This window comes from Bombus fervidus, chromosome 5, assembly GCF_041682495.2.
Source record: "Bombus fervidus isolate BK054 chromosome 5, iyBomFerv1, whole genome shotgun sequence".
Taxonomy (NCBI): Eukaryota; Metazoa; Arthropoda; class Insecta; order Hymenoptera; family Apidae; genus Bombus; species Bombus fervidus.
In genome coordinates, this window is record NC_091521.1 from 12,482,580 (window position 1) to 12,503,982 (window position 21,403).

General features: G+C 35.7%; 1 protein-coding gene across 4 annotated transcripts in view; it reads left to right on the top strand.

Annotated features, from left to right (window-relative positions):
- The window catches only part of LOC139987269 (uncharacterized), a 40,483-nt gene extending 19,512 nt beyond the window's left edge, over nt 1–20,971 (top strand). The window contains exons 1-3 of one of the 4 annotated variants that reach the window (XM_074111720.1): nt 10,944–11,123; nt 14,240–14,328; nt 18,203–20,971. In XM_074111720.1, the coding sequence (XP_073967821.1) occupies nt 14,271–14,328; nt 18,203–18,342 (198 nt within the window). In that variant the 5' untranslated portion in view covers nt 10,944–11,123; nt 14,240–14,270 and the 3' untranslated portion in view covers nt 18,343–20,971. Of the gene's footprint in view, nt 1–10,943; nt 11,124–14,239; nt 14,329–18,196 lie in introns of those variants that run through there. The other 3 variants (XM_072003302.1, XM_074111721.1, XM_072003303.1) reach the window with 3 other exon arrangements.
- Nucleotides 20,972–21,403: the final 432 nt, after the last annotated feature.

Below are 21,403 nucleotides of genomic sequence, written 5' to 3' on the forward strand. Positions count from 1 at the left end.
TAAATTAGAAACTGTTAATTCAAATTCTCGGTACATTAACAGAATTCGAAATTTCGACGTAGAAATAAATTGCAGTTCTAATTTCAAAATCTATCGCGTTCGAAAGATCGAAGCACATGTTACCCTCTGGATGAGACAAACTTTCTCGTTCAGTTTCCCGAGAAATAATGATATTGTAATCGCAAGCGTCGTTTCTACAGACAATTGATCAAAGTTTTGATACAAAGAAACGGTAATATCATGGACATTTATCTACTCGAGAAAGTTAAATATTTCTTCTGAAATTCCAACGTGTTCCAAATTGTTGCTGTATAGCGTAAATTAGAAACTGTTAATTCAAATTCTCGGTACATTAACAAAATTGGAAATTTCGACGTAGAAATTAACTCATTCGCATCGTTCCGCCAGTCAAACTTAATAACAAATTTGCACACGTTTCATCAGTTGAAATTCGATACTTCACGTTCGGAAACTTTAATATGGAGGCTGTGTTTCGCAGCTACCCGGTATGCTGTGTGCACGTTATCGGGAAAACTTTTAATTGGCGTGCACACGAAATAGCGGCCGACCAGCGTTAACCGTGATATTGGAAGAATTCTTTCCAAGTGACGCCAGGATAAATACCGAGCCGACAATCGAGAAGCTTCACAAAGCGGTTGCGATCGCGTTGACACGTCCGCGTGAAGAAATTTTAACCAGGTTCCTTCAGGATGTACAAGAGACGTTACGATTCGTCGGCGAATTTCGTTTGTAAAGTTTTCACAGGTTTCCAGTTACATCGCGGCGAATCGTCGCTCGAAAGCAACGATGCGTACACGATTATCAAGTCTAAAGGGTTTCTCTGCCGTCTCGTTCGAATTTTCTGTCATATTCGTCGAATTTCGGTTTCGGATTACTTCAAAAGCAACAGAAGTTGAGAAAGTAAAGCTTGGAGGAAATCGATTTCGAATAGGAAGTCTCAAGCAGAGAATTATTAACACTATGACGAGTTATGTATGTCTAAGTGGATTGGACATTAAGTTAATATGGTAGTTTCCTTCGTACGGACAAATTCGCTAACTTGAAATGTTCAACGAGTAAGAAAATAAAAGAAATAAATAATTTAAAAAATGCAGGTGAAAAGTAGATAAGTAAATGTATATACATATGTATTGTGCATTAATAATTAACACACGCACATGATGCATGTAATGTAAATGGTCGTCGTAAAGTTGATAATTCGATCATTCGTAGATGAACAAATTTTATTTCGCTTGAATATTTATTCCACTTTTGTGAGCTCTACGAAACGTATACTAAATATATTTCTATGTACATTTCTAGTTTCGTTGTGAACTTTACCAACACGTAGAATCACGTGAGTCGAGTACATCGAATGTTAGCGGACGGAGAGTGTTAAAAAATGGGCATTTTTGGCATCGCCGGATACTGAAAAATTCATGCAGGATCTTTAAGGGTATCGCCCAGGAAACAACGAAACATCGTCAATTTGCCGAAAGATAATGTTGTTAAAAATGAATGCGAACATGTGAATACGACAACGGTCGAATTCACCTAACTCGTGATAACATTTCATCTTCTCCTTCTTCTTCAGATATTGAACGATCTTGAAAGTGGTTTGTGAGAAAATCCTTTCGAAACATTTCGTATAATACGAGTAATATATTCATGAAATCTGTCTAAAAGTGTACGGGTACTCGTATTTCTGTTGAAACATTGTAGTTTCAATATAAGACACACAGACCGTCTATGACAGAGACAAGAATAAATTTTCATCTCCTTTGCTATTCGCTAACTTAAATTAATATAACAACCGACCGAGATAATTCTGGGTTATTCGTTCGGAACGAACGAATTTGTAGTTTTCGTTCGAGCTTAACACCCGATTTCGTAAAATACGATGATCGTGAAAATGGTTTTATCGCCGCTATTATTAAGTAGTATAGGTAAACAACATAGCGATACGACCGTGATTTTATGTAGAAATACGCGATTCAGCCTCGCAGGAATTTATTTGCCATTTTATTTCCTACGCAAGATGTTTCGGTAAGTGATTCCGCTTCGCGAGAAATTCTTACGATGTTCTACTTATTTAAAATACAAGCAGAAGATTCTTGACTCTTAAAATCTTTCTCACGGGATAAAAAATGCCACGAGTCGTCGTTGATAAGCTCGTGGAGAGTGATTTTTTAGCATTATTCAGGTATTTTGCTTTATCGTGAGATATTTCAAATTAAAAATATTGAAAACGTATATTATATTGTATATAAATATCAGCAAAATTATCGCATCTACTGCTGCGTTTTAAAATGAAAACATTCCCAATTTTCTTTCTTAAAATTAAATTAAATAAAGGAATAAATGATGCGTACATTTAATATCCCAGGATTTTCATCCCTGCTTTTGCGTGGAATTAAATGACGACTGAAGATTTCTGCTTGTTTCAACTTCCATTTAACCCCTCTTAGCGTTCAATATGAAAAATGAATACACAAAATGATGCAAAATGTAATTTTCAACGTGGAAAGATTTCATTTTTTTCACTGGAATTTACTGAAAGACTCGAACGATGACACGTAACATATTATTAATTCCATTTTATTAAACTTTAGAAATGAAAATATCCCTTCGATAAAATATTTACCTATAGAAAATAAATAGACAAAATGATGGTACGAAAATTTGAATATGAAACAATCCGTTGGCTTGCAAGATAAATACATGGGATAAGGTAAATCTGTTAACTGCGGAGTTTAGTTTCGAAAATCCCTTACAAGGTGCGTAATGGAAATCAAGCAATGACGAGCATAAGCGTCGAACGCAGGGTAAAGGCTCTTATTGTAAATTTTACAAAAAAAAATTAAAGCAAAACGAAGAAGGATCACATATTTTTGTTTGATAAAACAATTAACAATTCGTTGTTGAAGAAGATATTGTTATTAGAGACTCGAAAATTGCCAAAAAATAATAAAGTGAAGTACACAAATGGGGATGCATCGGGAAAACAAAAAAACAAAAAAAAAATACATAATAGGTTTACTGGAGGTATAAAAGAAACATACCACTAAATGTCATTTATATTACTTTCTACTAAAATTTTGAGTTCTTATAATAAAAGTATAAATTTTTTATTTCACGTCAAACACAACGAAATAAAGTTTTGCTTTGACGTGTATACACGTCGAACGCAGTTAACCGTTTAACCATCAGATACTTGAAATCCAAGAAAAATGTCCATTTACTCTTTGTTTAAAATCAAATGTAAAAATTAAATATAAATATATATTACGAGAATATCTAAAAGAATTCCCGTGTTTGCAAAATGTTCGAAAACACAGGGAATAACATAAAATGTTATCCTAACCGTGAAAATGTATTTCTATTCCTTTCCAGGACTCGACATTATGAAACTGATAAAACTAAATATAGAGAATAATGAAACGCATGGTATACACGTAAAAGGATTATCCATTTATTTCAGTCTCTCTTCTGAGATCAAGAATCGAGAATAAATCCAATGTACAGGGAATAACACGTAGCATATTACTACAACAATACAATCGGTGGTTCGAAGGTGAAAAGATTCAAAGATACAGAAATGTATAACGTGACGCAAAAGAACAAGGAGAAACGGAACGTGTATTGTCAGACACGTCCTGGAAGCAATACAACACGAACTATACCTCGGTCTCACTGAGAAACTGGTGAAATGCGAGGGTAAAGAGGAAATGGATCGTCTATTGTCAGACACAGGTTGGCATTATAATGCAACACAGGCTGTAAGGCTCTGGAACTTTCCACGTACGTGCGTTATTTTCCAGCAGAGAATTAATGCTTTAAAGGAAGCTTGCACGAAATTTCGTTATTCCGTTTGACATACTCGATTTAATCCTTTGGGTGTCGACTGGACTGACGTTGACTGATAGTAGTAAATCATTTTGTATCGTCAAAAAGCGATATTAAGCTTTTAATCAAGCTTCAGGAAATTATCGACAAATCCGCTTCGTCATTATTTTACTATACGATATAATTGTAATTTCGTGTTTATCCTGTGCTTTTTTTCTACCAAATAAATATTTGCGTTTGCGCGTAAACGTTTACTTTATTTTATTTTAGATTAGGTTCGCCTGTTGACACGTGCTTCATCGATAATGATATTCTGTTCAGTTTTTCATTTTTTTCGCGTTTCAAGGGAATAATTTGTGAAAACGTAACTAAAGGATTAAGAGCTCGTTCAATTACCATGTCCATACGTTTATCGTTTACTGTTCTTTGTGAAACCATTTTTATAATATCAAGTTAGTTAAACGTGTGATGTGTTTAATTTATTCTAAAGATTGAAAGACTCCACTGTGAGAGAAAATTGTTATTTTCATTTGGTTTTAATTACTACAGTTTATTATTATTTATGCCTTGATTTATTTATCGTAAATCGTAGTTTACATATTCATGGTTTAAATGCAGATTTATACTTTGAAATATTTATGAAGATATTCTGTATCAGGGTGTGTTACAAATAATAATGGATTTAAAAGTAGTTTAATCAAGTCCGAGTATTTCATTTATAATTTCTCCAGGAAGAATTTTCTGATGGATTCACTCTGCAGAGGTAAAAATTTTTGAAACGCCAACGAAACCTATAAATTACATTCAAAATGCTCGAAATATCGAAAGTTCTGTTAAAGTTCACGAAGCTCGGAAGGTTTCTAGTTTCAAAGTAGGGAAACTGCAAAGTTACAACAACACCAACGGTGGAAATTTCACTTGGAAAATACTCGAGCTTTTTAGAATTAGCGTAAAGCAACGTTGAAAATGAAATATCTTCCTTTCAGATGCTTTACAAGGAGCCCGAAAATTTTCCCAAACATTTCAAATCTATCTCTAAAAAATTGTTCTACGGTCTCCAATTTTACTTGGAAAGTTTACGCTTTCGTGAGTTTAAATGATGCCTGAAAATCGTTATCTGATATTAGAGTTATTCTAGGTTTTATGGAACGTAGTAGTTGGATCGATATTTCGAATAATTTCAAACTTTTATTGTTTCACCAATTAAAAGTTTAAATTTCATTTTTTTTTTTTTTTGTTTTTAAACAGAGTATTAGCGATCTAAGGTTTTATTACATTTTATCACGCACTACATCTTTGTGTTTTGTTTAAATTAAACTTTTTACGTACTGCAGGTGCAGTTCATGCATGTTCAAAAAAGTAAAAAGTGTTATATGATGTATGGGATAATGAGGTACATGAGCTTATATGTAGTATGGAAAAATAATGTGCTGTGTGAAGTTGCGAATATGAAAGAATGCCTGGTGTAACATGTATACACTAGAGGTAAGAATTAAGGAACTAAAAGTTACGTACAAAGCGAGTCATACAATTAATTGTTATTAAATATATTCACCTTTATTTTTTCTCTTTTTTTGAGTCAGACTTCGATGATATGTGTTATACAGAAAATGTAGATTTTTTACATCGTAACTCCATTATATGGCCTCAAACATAGATCATCAATCATCTCTTACACCATCAATCTGTCGGTATACCAAGCAGACCTAAAAAAAGGCGAATTATTGCCAGCAGAAAGGCTACCTCGATCCAAAAATAAAATTCTATGCCCTAAAAACTGGCCTATTGCGCAATCCCCAAGGATGCAGATTCACGCGGTCCAACTCCACTTCTGAACATTCTCTGCCTCTGACCCATTATTTCCACAAACGAAAATCCAAAAGAGCTAAATCCAAAAATAAATCTTAAAACTTTTCTCAAATCCTTAAAATACCATCTGAAGAGCCTGATCCAAGTTTGACCCATTTTCCTAGACATTGCTCGTCCCTAGTCTGTACACTCAGCCTTTCCAAAATCCAAAAAACACTATCAATCAGGAACAAAAATATCATCTCGAACTTTACCTAAACCAGCAAATCATATACCTTAATCTACCACTCACCCAATCTATCAATTCTAAAAAAGAGCAATTTCAAAGAAACTACTTCGACCTAAAAAGCAAACACTTTTCTTAGGGAAGACGCTATTCTAAGGATTCCCGACAACGCAATCGAACCTCCTCCACGGAGGTTTTCCAACTTATCGGTCACGCCGTTCAGGTTAAAAAAGGCTAACGACCATAAAAAATATCTCGACATAAAAGCAAATGTCCAAAGTTTTCTTGGAACCCCATAGGATCTCGATCCACGGAATCTGAAACCTCGTTTCCAAAGATTTTCCACTCCCAACCCATCAATCATCTAACCGAGGTTCCAAAAAAGGCAAGAAGACAAAACTAGACCTCTCAACTCATGCCAAACTCTCCAAAATTTTCGTCCGTATCTGTATCCACGTAATCAAATTCCCTTCTAAAGAGTTCTCACTCGCACTATTTTTAGATCTAAGAATATTGATTACCATCATCAAGAGAATCTAAACTAAACCTGCAAACTTTCCTAAACTCCTCAAAACACTTATCCTATAGGATTTCGATCCACGCTATCCCAAATCCTCTTTCCAAGGAATTTCCACTCTTAACTCGAAAATCATCTGAGTCAGGTTCAAAACAAAATCCAAGCAGCACCAGTCGAAAGCTATTTCGTTCGAAAAATAGACCTGCCATGTATCGGCGAAAGCTTCGAAATTCTTATCGGATCTGTATCCACGTAATCAAATTTCTTTGCTAAAGAGCTTTCAACCTATCACTCGCAGTATTTAGATCTACGAACTACTTACCATCCAAGAACTAAATGCCATTATGAAGAAAATCTGGACTTAAAACTAAACCTGCAAACTTTCCTAAACTCCTCGAAACACTTATCCCATAGGATTTCGATCCACGCGATCTCAAATCCTCTTTCCAAGGATTTTCCTCTCCTAACCCATCAATCATCTCACGAAGGTCTTAAAAAGAGCCAAGCACCACCATCGAAAGCTATTTCGTCAAGAAAATAGACCCCCCCAAGTGTTGACGAGAGCTTCGAAACTCTCGTCGGTTCTGTATCCACGTAATCAATTTCCCTTTCTGAGGACTCGATGCAGCATCCGCCGTACCAACGTCGCCCCAATTCCGGCCGACTCTGTTCGAACGCGTATATAATTATACTCGCGAGGCAGCGACAACGCCTTATTTCCCCCGGTTCGATTCGAAACGGCTTCTCATTATCGATTTCCATTGCTCCCGAAACAGATGACGAGCGCCGCGCTAACAGGCGACGATATCGACGCCTGTCGATGACAATAGGCCTCGTGCCGCCACCCAGCAAGACGTTCGACTCGCAAAACGCCGCGACAACCGCCAGTTTCTCGCGTAATTGCGACAAAACAAAAGTGCGGCTAAACACGGCTATCGTACACGCGCGTCACACGCCGCGCGGTCTTCCACAGGGTGAAGAGGACAGAAAGCGAGGGACGCGGGTAACTTGTTGCGTCGGTGTACCAGTCGCAGAACGTACAGTATCGAGGAAACTTCTGCCTGCGTGCTATTCTTTTCTCACCGATGACAGAGAGTAGCTGCCAGCGGCTCGCTGTTTCCTCGAAAACTGGGCAACGAACGAGAAGCGGAATCGAACTCGATTAAGGCACTGATTGGATTCTTGGCCACCGTGAAAGCGCCAACTTGCTCGCTCCAGGCTTTACGAAAGAACGTGGGTCGTGGAGGTGAGTGAAGAAAGAGGAAATGGTTAGGGGGGATTTTCTTTTGGTCTTCGATCGCTGAAGTCGTAGCGGAGCACGCTATCTGATTGGATGTATTGTTGCGGAAACCAGAGATTTGGGAATTTAAGAAATTGAAGGATTAGAGGGTCCAAACGATCGGTCATGGGTCTTTTGTTCTTCGGATTGTTAGAAATGAAGGATGTGCTTTTTAACGCTACGAGGTTTCCCATTCTTTTTTACGAGTGTCATAATCGTTGAAATAACGAAGCTGACATTTTTTTATTTATCAACAAAAACGTGCACGTGTTGTTCCAACGAATAGCAGACCACCATGTGGAAGGTATTGTTATTTTACGATTAAGCTATAAGATAGCTGGGATAGGTAGATAGGAAGATAAAATCGAAAGCTTCGTTGTTTCCTTTCCAACGTATATTCTCCTCTATAAGGATTCGGCAAGTTTTATCGTAAACAAATATCGATCATTCAAATAATTTTCAAAATAAAACCATCTTTATCCGTAATTCTTACAATAGTTTTTACAAGTGCGCTTTTATGTACAGTATATCTTGACTTGTATGAACACGGAATTTCGATTAATAGTCATCTCCGATAATTTGCGTTAATTATCACGTTTCGTACGAAATCACCAGGTATTTCCAATATTTACGAACGTGGCTGTATTTTGGGTACTTGGTTATCGCGGTTGGGAGTTTCTCGACTCGGTAGTGGGAATTTTGCTCGGGTTGTTTATTGATAGAAATCTGCTGCTGCGTGTGAAAAATGAATATAATTAATCATGGAATGTTCTAGATGTCTGGTCGAGTGTTCGTTACTTTTCCGATTGCTTTGACAAATGCACATTATGCTACTTTGACATGTTGTGCTACAAATTGTGATTTAAAGCCTGTCATCAGAATTTATATGGTTGCACATGCAGCTAGTGTATTTATTGGAAATAGTATTCAAGTTATTTTTGGCTCTCATGGCGATCCGAGAATAAGAAGAGAACTAGAACGCAGAAAATCGACCGAGTTTTACACTTGAAGCGAAGATTAACATTTTTTGTTTTGGATAAACAAGATTCAGAACATTTCTCTTGAGATTTAGAGGGAAAATTTCCAATTCGTAGAATAATTTTATTTGCTGGACAATTTAAAAGGAACATTTAATTCTCGTCGGTGTTCACCTTTAAAAATATCGACAAATCGTTATAACGTTAATGTTATTTGTCAGTGTTTAATTGTTCAGGTCTTCTACAGTTGAAGATTCATCGATAGATCGTGGTAATAAAAATTCTCGCTTGAAAATGCAGTCGAGTGGTCTATAGTTGAACGTTCATGTTATTAGCAACTTAACGAAAGGAAGAGAAAAGGAAAAAGCAGCCTATATGTCATTACAAAAGCCATTGGAAAAAGAGTAGAAGAAGTCAGGTCGTACAGATCCTGCACGTATTTTATGCATCCGAAGTCTCCCAATTCTCTTCTAAGTTTCCATTCACAATTATGTAATTAATCTTCGACTCTTTCGCAAACTCTGTGTTCGATTTGGCTGAACTTTCCTCTCGTAGAACTTACAAATCACCCGTTCTCGCTATAAATGGAACAAAGAGGGAAACTCTCGCATAGATCTAATTGGGGGCCTTCCAAGAAGAAGCCTTGTAAGCCATGCAAGCCATTAAGTTTGCAAAGTTATGAGCTAGAGTATACGTAGAGAGATTGGATGAAATAATAGAAACACCTCGTACGTGTCATATACGTCATAAATGAATGTACATTCACCGTAATGCGAAAAAGAACATTGGAAACTTGAAAGCCAACGTTTCGAAAATTCACTGAATTTTTATTGAAATAATTCGTTTCTTCAAAGTGAATTTGTACTATTGGAGATTAACCGATTGAAGATGAATTTTCATATTTCTGTACTTTTATATCTTAATTTTCATATTTTGCTATTTTACAGAAATTTATTGGATAACGTTATATTAATAAACTATAAAAAAACATACTGAATACGATACGAAGATCAGAGGAAAGAAATATATGATCCAAATTGACTTTTGTACATTGTTCCCTGATTTTAACGCCATCACCAAAAAGGAGAACTTGATATAACGTAATTGAAAAGCAAAACAACGTCGATACCAAAATGCAAGAACTTTTTAAATAGACGATAAATTCACGATAACTTTCATAATCAAAAATTTCCAGAATCTTTTTAATATCCTTGGAGAGACGAAAAGTACAAGCGTAGAGAAGTCTACAAATTTTCCCCTATTCTACCCGATGGGTACAATGTTCCATGAATCTTCGACTAATCCCACGTCTTTTGTCCTGTCATACCACAATTCTCATTTATACAAAGCGCTTGATCTTTTCCTATTCGATTTTTCATACAGTGTCCCGTAAATCCCCAATTAATTTCGCCTTATCCCCCAATATTACGATTCTCAATTACAAATTCACAAGCTTAATTTCTGCCTATTCCACCGATCCGGCCTTCGTTCTCTTTAGATCGGAATTTTTCTTCGATCAACCGGCTGGTACGGTCAACAATTTCCAATTAATTCGCGTGGAACTAGGATCACCGTGTATGTTCGTACAATCGGCGGTGAGAGCAACTGTTTCTCTGCTCTCGTCGATAACACGCCTTCGGAGGGAGGAAAGGCACCTTATGAAAGGGAGCGTTTCGTTAAATCGATTCGTGCCAAGCATACACACGGCCCGGCCACTATCTCCACCTTTGTCCAGAAAATTGGCTCGCGCTAACGCCGCGAGTTAAACTTCAAATTAAACAGCTCAGTCTCTCGAATAGAATGGCGTGAATTTTGCAAGGCGGAAAGACTGTCGTTGGAATCGATTCAACGGAGAGATTAGACGTAGAGAAAAGAGTTAAAATGGCTCTCTTGTCTCTTGTACTTCTACGTGGAAGTGTACAGGGTGTCCTGGTAATCACGGTATAATCAATAAGATGATAATTCTACGTGAGGAACATAGAATACATTTTTTTTTCCGTATGTCTCTGTGATTTTCGAGAGAATCGGCTTTGAAAATTCGTAGAATAAATCTGTCAAATAGTTGGAATTAAACGCCGTTGCTGTTTCGAATAAATTCGAGTGAATTTTGCAAAGCAGAAAGACTACCGTTGGAACAGAATCAACGGAGGAATTAGATGCACAGAGGGAAGTGGCGCCCTTATCTTTTGTGAAAATATACAAACTGCCCCGGTAATCGCGGTGCAGTCGGCAAAACGACGATTCTACGTGAAAAAATAAATATTTTTTCAGTTGATTCTTCGATTATCGAGAGAATCGAATCTGAATATTTGTCAAATATAGCTCGCATTAAACAGCTAACTGTCTCGAATAAATTCGCGTGAATTTTGCAAAATAGAAGAAAGACTGGCGTTGAGACAAAATCAACGGACGAATTACGTGTACAGAGAAAGGAATTAAAGCGACTGAACTTATTATCTCTCATGAACGGTGAGTCCAGGATATTTTTCCGAATTTTCGACGCCACGTTTTCGAGAAAATCAAGTCTAAAAATTGGTCAAACATGGTCTAACTTGATTCATTTTTTTTTTTCAATGTTGAGCCAACGAATTGTTTTCGCATTAAGTATGCTAAAAATAATCTTCGCGTTTCGTCTATTGTGTAAATTATACCAGAACGCAAGAAAGAAAGATCTAAAATATTGAAAAGAAAAATGAGAAGAGAAGATTTTAATATGACTTTCTAACAAAGCATTAAATCGCGGTTTGTATAACATTTTTTGCTTGATTATAGCAATCTATGTCGTACAACAGAATCTCATCTGTATTAATAAAATTTGGTTATTAAACTCTGGGACACACTGTATACGTGTACAGTAGTCGCTCTTTGTTTGTATATATGTACGCGAAAATGTATTGACCCGTTGTTCTTGCGGTTACGGAAGAATTTAAATCGAGTAATTTTCGCCGTGTTAAAGGAAACGACTTTATTTGCAATGAAAAAACCGTGTAAATAGCTGGTCCACTATCTTCAAGTAGATAGAGAGAGGCGGTAAACTTGTTTACATTGATCCGTTTAATGTTATACATTGTAAGACTTTGTAACGCGATTTATAAACTATACAACGATAATGGTTTGACGTTTGGATGATGAAATGGTTTTCCTGATTAAAGATGGTTCAAAATGAAGATCATTGAGAACTTTCGCTACCGAAACTTCAAACTTCCAATATTTAGGTCACACACATACACACACGCGAAAATGTAAATTTAATATTATCCACCTCGTTTCTTAATTTTAAAGTTTTAATATAAAAGATATGTTATATAACAAATTGAACTAACAATGTTTTAAATACTTAATCACAAATTGTTCACTTGGTATGCTGAATAATCATATGGCTATCTGTATTTATAATTATGAAATAGAATGATGCTGAATAGAGCTAATTATGGAATAGAATTATACAACTGTATTGATAGAACTACATTTATTATGTTATACCACTCGTAGAACTAATTAATACAACTACATATGGAATTATAAATAACCGATATTCCATTATTTGTAGAAAATCAATGCCAATTTTTATAAATATTTATAAACACGAGAAATGAATATTTATGAACGTGAAACTCGCGTAGCAACGACAAACAAACGTTTACAATTGCTAAATATTTTTTTAAGGAAAATATTATCGATGAAAATATTACTGAATAAAATTTTTCTGTTTTTAATAAACGTCAGTGTTCCTGAATTTTCCAGAATTTTCGTTCGACACGTGTTTCTCCAACTTCTATATTATTTAATCGCTTCCATTTACTACAGACTCGCTACTTAATCATTTAACAAATACTTCAATTGTGTAACAGTGAGGCAGCGCATACGCTACGATAACGACATAATAAAATAAACAACGATTTCAAAATCGTATCGCATTAACTCGTTCACAGATGTTCGCCCATTCGATGTTCCGATTATTTGTTTTCACTTAATTTAACAATTAATAATTCGAGCGAATAAACAATCCCCGCATGATTAAACGAATTTCAACGGGAGAAAACTTGATCGAACGATTCATTTAATCAGGAAGTCAGACCGATCGGATATATGTATTCGTTCTCGTTGCTTCCACTTTAAGTGTATTCGTCCCAGGCCGTCAGTTTCGTCGGTAACATCAAAAGAGCCCATTAATATAAGTGAAAACGGAATTTGATGCGGGAAAAAAGCCTCGCAACGTGTCGTTTCTTACCATTATCGACTTTTGTTTCACTCGTTTGCAACGAACGATAGCGCAGCCCGTTGTTTTGGCTCCGATCGATCGACGTGTTGTAGCTGCCCATTACTTAAGATTGCCAATCCATTAAGTGAAGAAGCTCCGACGATAGACGGTGATCGTGAAAAAAAGAAGATACGAGAGTTGGAGGAAACTGATGGCAAAAGTGAAACAATTGTCCTTGAAATAGATCTTTATACAGGGAATGGCCGAACAACGTGCGAATACAACTTACGAACGAGCACCGAGCGATCCCTTCTTTAGTTTTCAAGAAAACTGACACTGGAAACTTCGATAGCTCACTGCTTGACATTGATAATGGCGCAACTTAACAAGTGTAAATTTTAAGGGAGAGACATTTTAAGCTGGTATTCTTTTTTTTTTTTTCTGAAACTAAGACCAGTTTGATAGTAACATAAATAATAATAATTTTGCTTTCTCACGCAAAACTGGTGGAATTATAGATATACCTTGATATTTTTTTACATGATAAAAATAGAAACATAGTGTAGATCTTCTATTCGATGAAAGAAAATTGGAAATTTGCTGAATCGTGCCACTAATCAACGTCAAGCAACGAAATGCGAATTTCTCTAGTTACCGATTACGCACGCGTTAACACGGGACAATCGGAAGGAGGTTATTCTTCGTGTGAAAATAGGCGAAAAATGTGGAATAAAATTTTTCCAATTCAGACATGATTTTCAAAAAAATATGGTTTGTTCGTGTTTTATTAATAATCGGTCTAGTACACGGGATAGAAGTACGAAATACCGATAAACAGCCCACCAAATTGGAAGAGAGCATAACTATCATTAAATTTCAATAAACACGTTCCCAAAGAAGCTCCAAACGCAATTTTTTAAAAAACAAACTTCTTCAAACTTGTTTAAAAACATACCAAAAGATTTTATCATATAAACATATTCGGCTCGTTTTTACGCGTATTACGCAACGCATGAAAGTAAATAAAACGCTCATAAGCAACGCAGTAGATAAGAAACGATGCCATCGTTAAGTTTCAATGGACGCATACGCAAAAGCTTGCGAATACAATTTTCTTGAAAAATTCCCCATTAAAAATCTCTATCCGACATTTCCGTTTCGCTGTTTTTCCACGGAAAAGCGAAATAAATAAAAAGCCACAGCTACCAATGGCTCCAGCTATAAAATTATGTATATCACGTTTAGGGACATTTGTCTTTTCCCCTAGAAACCGCAACAGCTGGCACAGGAACCGATTTATCGCGCTGTTCTAGTACATTTTTTGTCAGAAAATTCTAAAAGCACAGAAGAACTAGAAAACATGAGTTGACGTTTTCTTTTGCAGGTTTCCGGACGACAAGTGAAACAACGGGAAAATGCCTGTGGGAGGACGAGTCGCTGGCAAAGTTGGGATTTACAGCTCCCATTATAATGGTAATGTAAACAGGGATATTGGATCGTTACGTGTTACTCTCGCAGAGTATCACGTTTCAGGAGTATCTGCGTTTCCGGCGGGTACGCTTTCACGTTATTTATTAACATTCGTTAATAAACGATAAATGACGATCGTTCGGTATTTACATACGCGCCACCGTCGGATGATACGATACACAGATAATAACGAAACGAGACGTGAAAAACTCTTTGCTCGCCTCGAAGTATATATCGACTTCGATGAACAATAAATTACACGGCAATTCGAAATGTATTTCAACGATACATCGCCCATAACGCACGATCGTTCCGTTTTGTACGTTTTAATTGGTTTCGTCGAGAATATAGGGCGTATATTTTTAATATAGTTCTGAAATGGAGTTTCCAATAAGTACGTAGCTTGTTTTCTACACCTACATTGTATGTTGTATGTGATCTCGTAAAAATATCGAGTCGATGCACGTGTCGTGTCGTTTTTGGAATGAAGCTTTAACCACACTTGGTTTATTCGGAACGTGATATACAGTGACCGGCCGAATTATTTGAACACTTATGATGGAAAATTTTTCTAAATGTAACGAGATGTGTTATAAAATGTATTACAAATTGCTTGACGTTTGCCAATGATGTCGCGTTTGCGCAATTCGTGGTTTAATTTCCATCCAAATGTGGATTAACTTTAAGTTCAAACTTCGAAGATGCGATATTTCAGATGAGCCAACTTAAAAATGGAAAGAAACTCAGCGATTTACGTGCAAATCGAAAATGAGATGAGTCTTTGTATCGGTGAAAGAATGATGTTTAGTTGCAACATGATTAGAATTCAAGTGTTACATTCTAATAGATGATCTTTATTGTATAAACATGTCGAAGTTAAAATAAGTAGATAATAAAGTAGAAATTTTATACACATATGCACACACGTAAGTAGTTTTTCGTACGGTGTAAATAATTTGCATAACGCTCGCTTATAGCGTTCTGCTTTTATTATCTTTCGCGTGCATTCTGTAAAAGGTAGAAGTCGTTTAATTATTAATTAAAATTCCTACCGTAACGCTCTGTCGAAGTTGGGATCGTTAAAAATTTCAGGCTGTGGAAGCTTAAAGGTGATATTCCTGAAGGAAATGTCATCTTAATAGTTGAGATAAAATTTTCTTAAATAAGACAATTATTACTTATTACTCATCTTGTATGTGTAACCGGAAGTCAGCGCAAAGCCGGAAGACAGACGGAAATAAAAAGAAAGACGAATGAATAGTTATTATTTATTATCTGTAAAACTGGATTTTTATAAAAATGATATACCTTTTTGTTTTAAATTAAATAACAACATTTTTTAATTAAATAACTATTATCGTTCTTTGTGAAGCCTTATTTGTAAACTATTATCTACTTATTTTATGTACCATTTACAAAATATGTAAATTTCTGTAATTTGTAAATTTTGTAAATCTTTGAATTACAATAATTCAATAAGAAACTCGAATGAAATTCACGAAATACGCATACGTACATCTCGAGAAACGAATAAATCTACCAATATGAACGTTCTAACGTCCAATACACGTTCGATACAGAATACGATAACAATATCTTTGCACTGCAACAAAGATAACTCAAACAACTGTACAACAGTTCGAAATCGAATGTTCAGTACACTAAGTCCACAATTTTCATATTGTACAGTCAATATGACGGAAAGTACAATTTCAACAACTTCAACCCGAATGGCCAGTACATCAATCGAAACTTTAACCACAACCCTGATGGTCACTGTAGACGGTCTAGTAGCAAGTAACAAGTATCAAAAAGGATTTGCAAACGCGTTTGTGCATAGAACTTGGTAATACTAAGTTAGATGCAGAGTACACTGGTTACAGCCTTCGTAACTTTGATTTAGATATCATCGATGCGGCTCTGTACATTCTAACAAGCTTCACCATAGCACTCAATAACCCGTACACTGTATCAACTCATGCATACAGACAAAAAGTAATTATGCAATTAGTATGCGACAGAATGTCTCTTTGACAGTATAATTACGGCTTTAATTCCTTGAATATAATCTTATAACGGCGTCAAAGTGTTATTCTAACATTAATGTGTTTCTTCTTGATTTTTATGCGCATTTCATTCGATCAATTATAGCGTTCAATTGAATTACTCTCTCTATAATTTGATTGATCTTAGAAAAATTTACAAGCGGTCTTCCTTTTAAGTCTAGGTAATATTAAAGTTCCTTTACTTTTATAAGGAAGTAGTAGATGCACAACATTTTTTGTTTTATATTATTTTATTGAATTATGTTTGATCCATTTTATTCAGTCACTACAAAATGAATCATACATAAATCCATAAAATAATATAAAATAAAAAATGTCGTACATCTATTATTTCACTTATGAAACGAAAGAAACTTTTGCGACAACCTAATACAAGACTTTTGGTTTTAATGGACCAATGACCATCGGAATGAGGACTATACTGACCCATATGTGGGGAATTGAGTCGTTTAATAGAGGAACACAGGAACAATAGATTACAGATATTTATATAAATTCATATTTTTACGAATATAATACGTTCCATCTACTATATGTTACGCAGAATGTTCTACCATAAGTATTTATATATTCTATAGATTTCTGGCCCGTCAAATATTTTACAAATATTATATAGATTCTTGAAATCTTCCATAAAGATTTTACACACTTTTACACCCTTTAAATTCCTCATGAATATATAGAACAATCATCCAAAGTCCGACATCATATTGCACGAGCATTAAATAATCAACCACCATAAAATAGTTCGATTTCGCTTCTAGATATAGATCTTTTAAGACGCCACATTACTTCTTAAATCAGCCTCAGAATTTGCATATTATTTTTTAAATTTACCTTAACACAGCGATTCTTAATCTTTCGTTTATCACGAACCTCCATCAAATAAACGTATCGTTGCCACCAACACCCCCGTGACTCAGTTCAAAAGTTAAATCCTTATGTACCAAGTGTGTATATCTAAAACATTCATCGACGGTTCATCGACGACCTTTTTCGAGAGAAAAGATTCGTTATAAATAATCAAGTACGAATGTTAAATACTTTATATATAAATATTTTATATAGAATAATAATATAATAATCGGATTTCCTTTGTTCCATACAACCCAATGTAATAAACATGCCCAAGACCAACTACGCCCCTAATAGTTATATCAATCGTATATATAAGCAGGCCAACCCACTCGTCCATCAGCTACACTTTTTCTGCAAATCGTTGCCCACGTTTATAAAACATTCCAAAAACGCTTTACATTCACATCCACTTCCGCATCATTTGACTTTTGATCGATTGACTCGCGATTAATGTCATACTTTTATTATACGTCGAAATATGTTCTTTAACGTCGTAATATTTTTATTAAATAATTATCAAAATATAGTTAAAATATGTACGCTTGTATGGACTATAGCTAAACCAAACGTCGTTACTCGAAATGAATAAACAAATAAATAAATAAATAACTTGCGTGTGCGAGGGTTTCATGGTCTTTCGGAAATGCACAGGCCACGGGTTAAAAACCGCTGTCTTAGAATTTATTGCTATATCATCACTGTATCATTTTCTTGCAATAAACGAACTCGTGAAAATGTGTAATTTGAGGAATTTTGAACAAATTAAACACAAATTCTGTACGTACACATCTACAGGCTGAGATTGTGGAATCCATCGGTTTAGCTTCTGAGAGACTTATGCGTGACTCATAAATGAATCAAGAGCTTTAAAAGCGTGAACGTCATCCCACAGTAACGAAATCCTAGTGCAAGGTGTCGATTACAAGATAAATCCAGCATGCTTTCAGGGAAAGGCTACAGTGGTATTAACGAGGAGATCATGTGGATCAGCATCGGGATGGGGATCACGATCGCCGTACTGATCACCATTGCTCTGTGCTACATCGCCCGTGAGAAATGCCGGAAACGACACGAGGGCTACTACGCTTCCTGACGGACGCTGCCACCGCCCTCGTGGGCCTCTTGGTCCTTCTCACCATCGACACCTGGCGTCTTTTTCAGCCCGACCACGTCGAGAGGTAAACCGAGGGCGTACTATATCACCGTATAACGCCGAGATCTGGCGACTAATACCTTGCTTTCGGCTCGAGCAAGCTGACGTTTCACCATGAACGAGAAATCGAACGACGACTCTCTTCTCCTTCGACTTTTTTCATCTTTTCCCTCCCTATTCGTCCCTTTCGTTTCTTTGTTTACTTCTCCTACTGTATCCTTCGACTAGTCTCATCCCACTTAACAGACACAAGAGAAGAATACGACAAGTCGATCATTCTGCATCTGTGAATCTTCATGCTACTCGATGGCTAGAAAGAAGTATTTTCGAAAATACGTGGACGATAAGTCCACGTTGTTCTACCAGTAATTTACTTTCAATTGTAACTAAGCAATATTTCCTACTTACGAATATGGTATTCTCCGAGAGAAAAAAAAAAAAAAAAGAGAAAATACATCTCCATGATCGCTCAAAATTCTATCGTACCGCGGATTCATCGAATTTTCCAAGAAAATTAGAAGCTTATCGTAGATTTGATATCGAAACTGGAAACCAAGTAAGAATATAACGTTGTGCTCGTGTAAGATTAATCAAACAGCGTACTTCGAATTTCGATATTGCACTGCGTATAAAATCCAAGATATGTAAGTTATCGTGTCTTTCTGCTGCGACTTTTCGTTCGGTCTGTCTGTGCGCTCGTTCATCGCAGAATAAACATCAGATTGCTTCTACCGAATCCTCGAATTTATCGAGTCGAAACTCGACCATGATTTATGGAGCGTGTGGAGTAATCGCTCGAAAGAAGAAGAAATCGGAGGAGAGCTCGGGTAATTCCGTTTGATCGACTGGATAATTAACCGAATTCCTTCCGTTGATGGCGTTGTTACAGGCAAATTTTAGGCACAGATTTCTATGCTTTATTGGAAATTCAAGGCTTTTTTGGGTAATTGATTCGACAGGACGGAGGTCGAAATTAATTCGACTTTGTTTGCGAGAACAGGTTTCGAAACTGGATCGTAATGAGATTGTTACGAAATCGGTTATGTGATTTGGGGATAATTGACATTCACGTTGTTCGTGAGTTACTAGGATATTTATTAAACACGAGGAATATTTGCAGCGTTATTTTGTTAAATACAGTGGCAATTCGTACGATAAATTCGACGTCTCTTAATCAAACTTATTCTGTAAATTCTCTTGTTAATTTTCTGATTATTCTATTTTATTATATAGAATTGATAAAGTTTGTACAATATATCTGATACCTTATAATCGAATTTACTGTATAGAAATGTGTCTCTTGTATATTAATTTCTCGAGCCAGTTGCTCTTTCATCAAACGTAACACACGTACGATTGGCGTACGCTGTTCTTCATAGGGATTAGGGTACTTATGGAAAATGTGGAATATCTAAGGAGTTATCAAGGAATTATTTCAATTTTTAAGGACTACCGTCTCATTTAGAGTCTGGAACTAAAAAAAAAAAAAAAAAAAAAAAATATCGTATATTTAATTATATATCTGCCACTATTTCAAGTTTAATTAGATCGATGACTTGGCATACGCTTCTGTTCGTAAGTGTTAGGGTATTTATAGAAAATAGAGTGTATTTGAAACGTTCTTTCGACATTGTTTAAACCTTTAAGAAATATTGCCGATCAAATTCATGGCTCGATATCTTTGCTATTTCCTTGCTGAATGTCTGCAAAATATCTTAAAAATAGGTTAAATAATTTCATTGCATAAAGTTGTTATCCAATTTCAAGGGAAATTTCTCAAAATTGCTGTCCAAATCCGACATTTTCCAAGAGATTCTATCTAACGAACGTTATTTCTCTTTCTTACCCTATTCTTTTAATTGCACGTATAAGTCGATTGATCGTGCATTCGAGCTGATTGCATTCGAAGCAATAAAACATTTCCATGCCATTGAAGTGGTAAAGTCAGTCGGATAATCGAGAAAGTTAATCAAAGTGTCGATCTAATAGGAAAATGTGTTAAATCGCGCTTAGAACGATGCGATTGAAACGCGCGAATTGCATTAAAATTGCTGGACAAGTGAAACGACATTTCGCTCGATAGAACGTGTCATTCGTTCGCCATCTACGCACACAGATAAAAGACGATTTTCAGAAAAAATAAGCGCGCTGAATCGTGAAGCTGAAGTAATCGAGTTTCGCGATTGTACAGGACGAACATCAGACATCCTACATATTTGAGTCAGCATAATCGTAAAAGAAGAAAATTTAGAAAAAATCCCATCAATTTCATGTCGTATTTCCGAGGAATAATAGAAATATCTTTCAGCTAAAAATAGTAGAAGCTGATTTTAGACGTTTCGCAATTTTTACCACGGTCCTCTCGCGTGATTCGAGTAAATTGCGATATCCGAAATTTCCTCGTATTTTGCAAAATTACAAATCAGTCGATTATCCTGTCTAGCTCGATATTAATATCGTAAAATTGAGAAGAAGCAACTTATAATCTACAATTTGTAACTGGGGATAATCCAAGTAGGAAAATAGAAGAGATCGAAGAATAATGAAATTCAATGGAGTAAATTGTAACGAAACTATTACGTTTGAATAGGTAATTTCAATAACTCTTCAGGAATGTTATTCTTTTTATATTTACAAGATAAATAAAAATGTCACGAAATGTGCAAAAATATAACAATTTCAAAATATATGAACAACTATTTGGCTAGGAAATACATTTGACGCACATATACAGTGTATAAATTCTTTTTTTTAAACAAAAGAGCTTCTCGATTATTACGTAAGAGGACCCAGCATCTTCTTAATTTAATATCGAACGTCGTCGAAACGATTCTGAAACAGTCGCGAAATATTTTTTTAAACGAATGTTCTCATCTTCTCAAATCATTTCTGGACGTCGTTCCGTCTTCGAGAAAACTCGCCGATTCTATCCAAACCGCAGAAAGGCCGAGGTCTCTCCATTTCCACGTTCCATCCATTCTCGTGCTTCCACGAAACGACT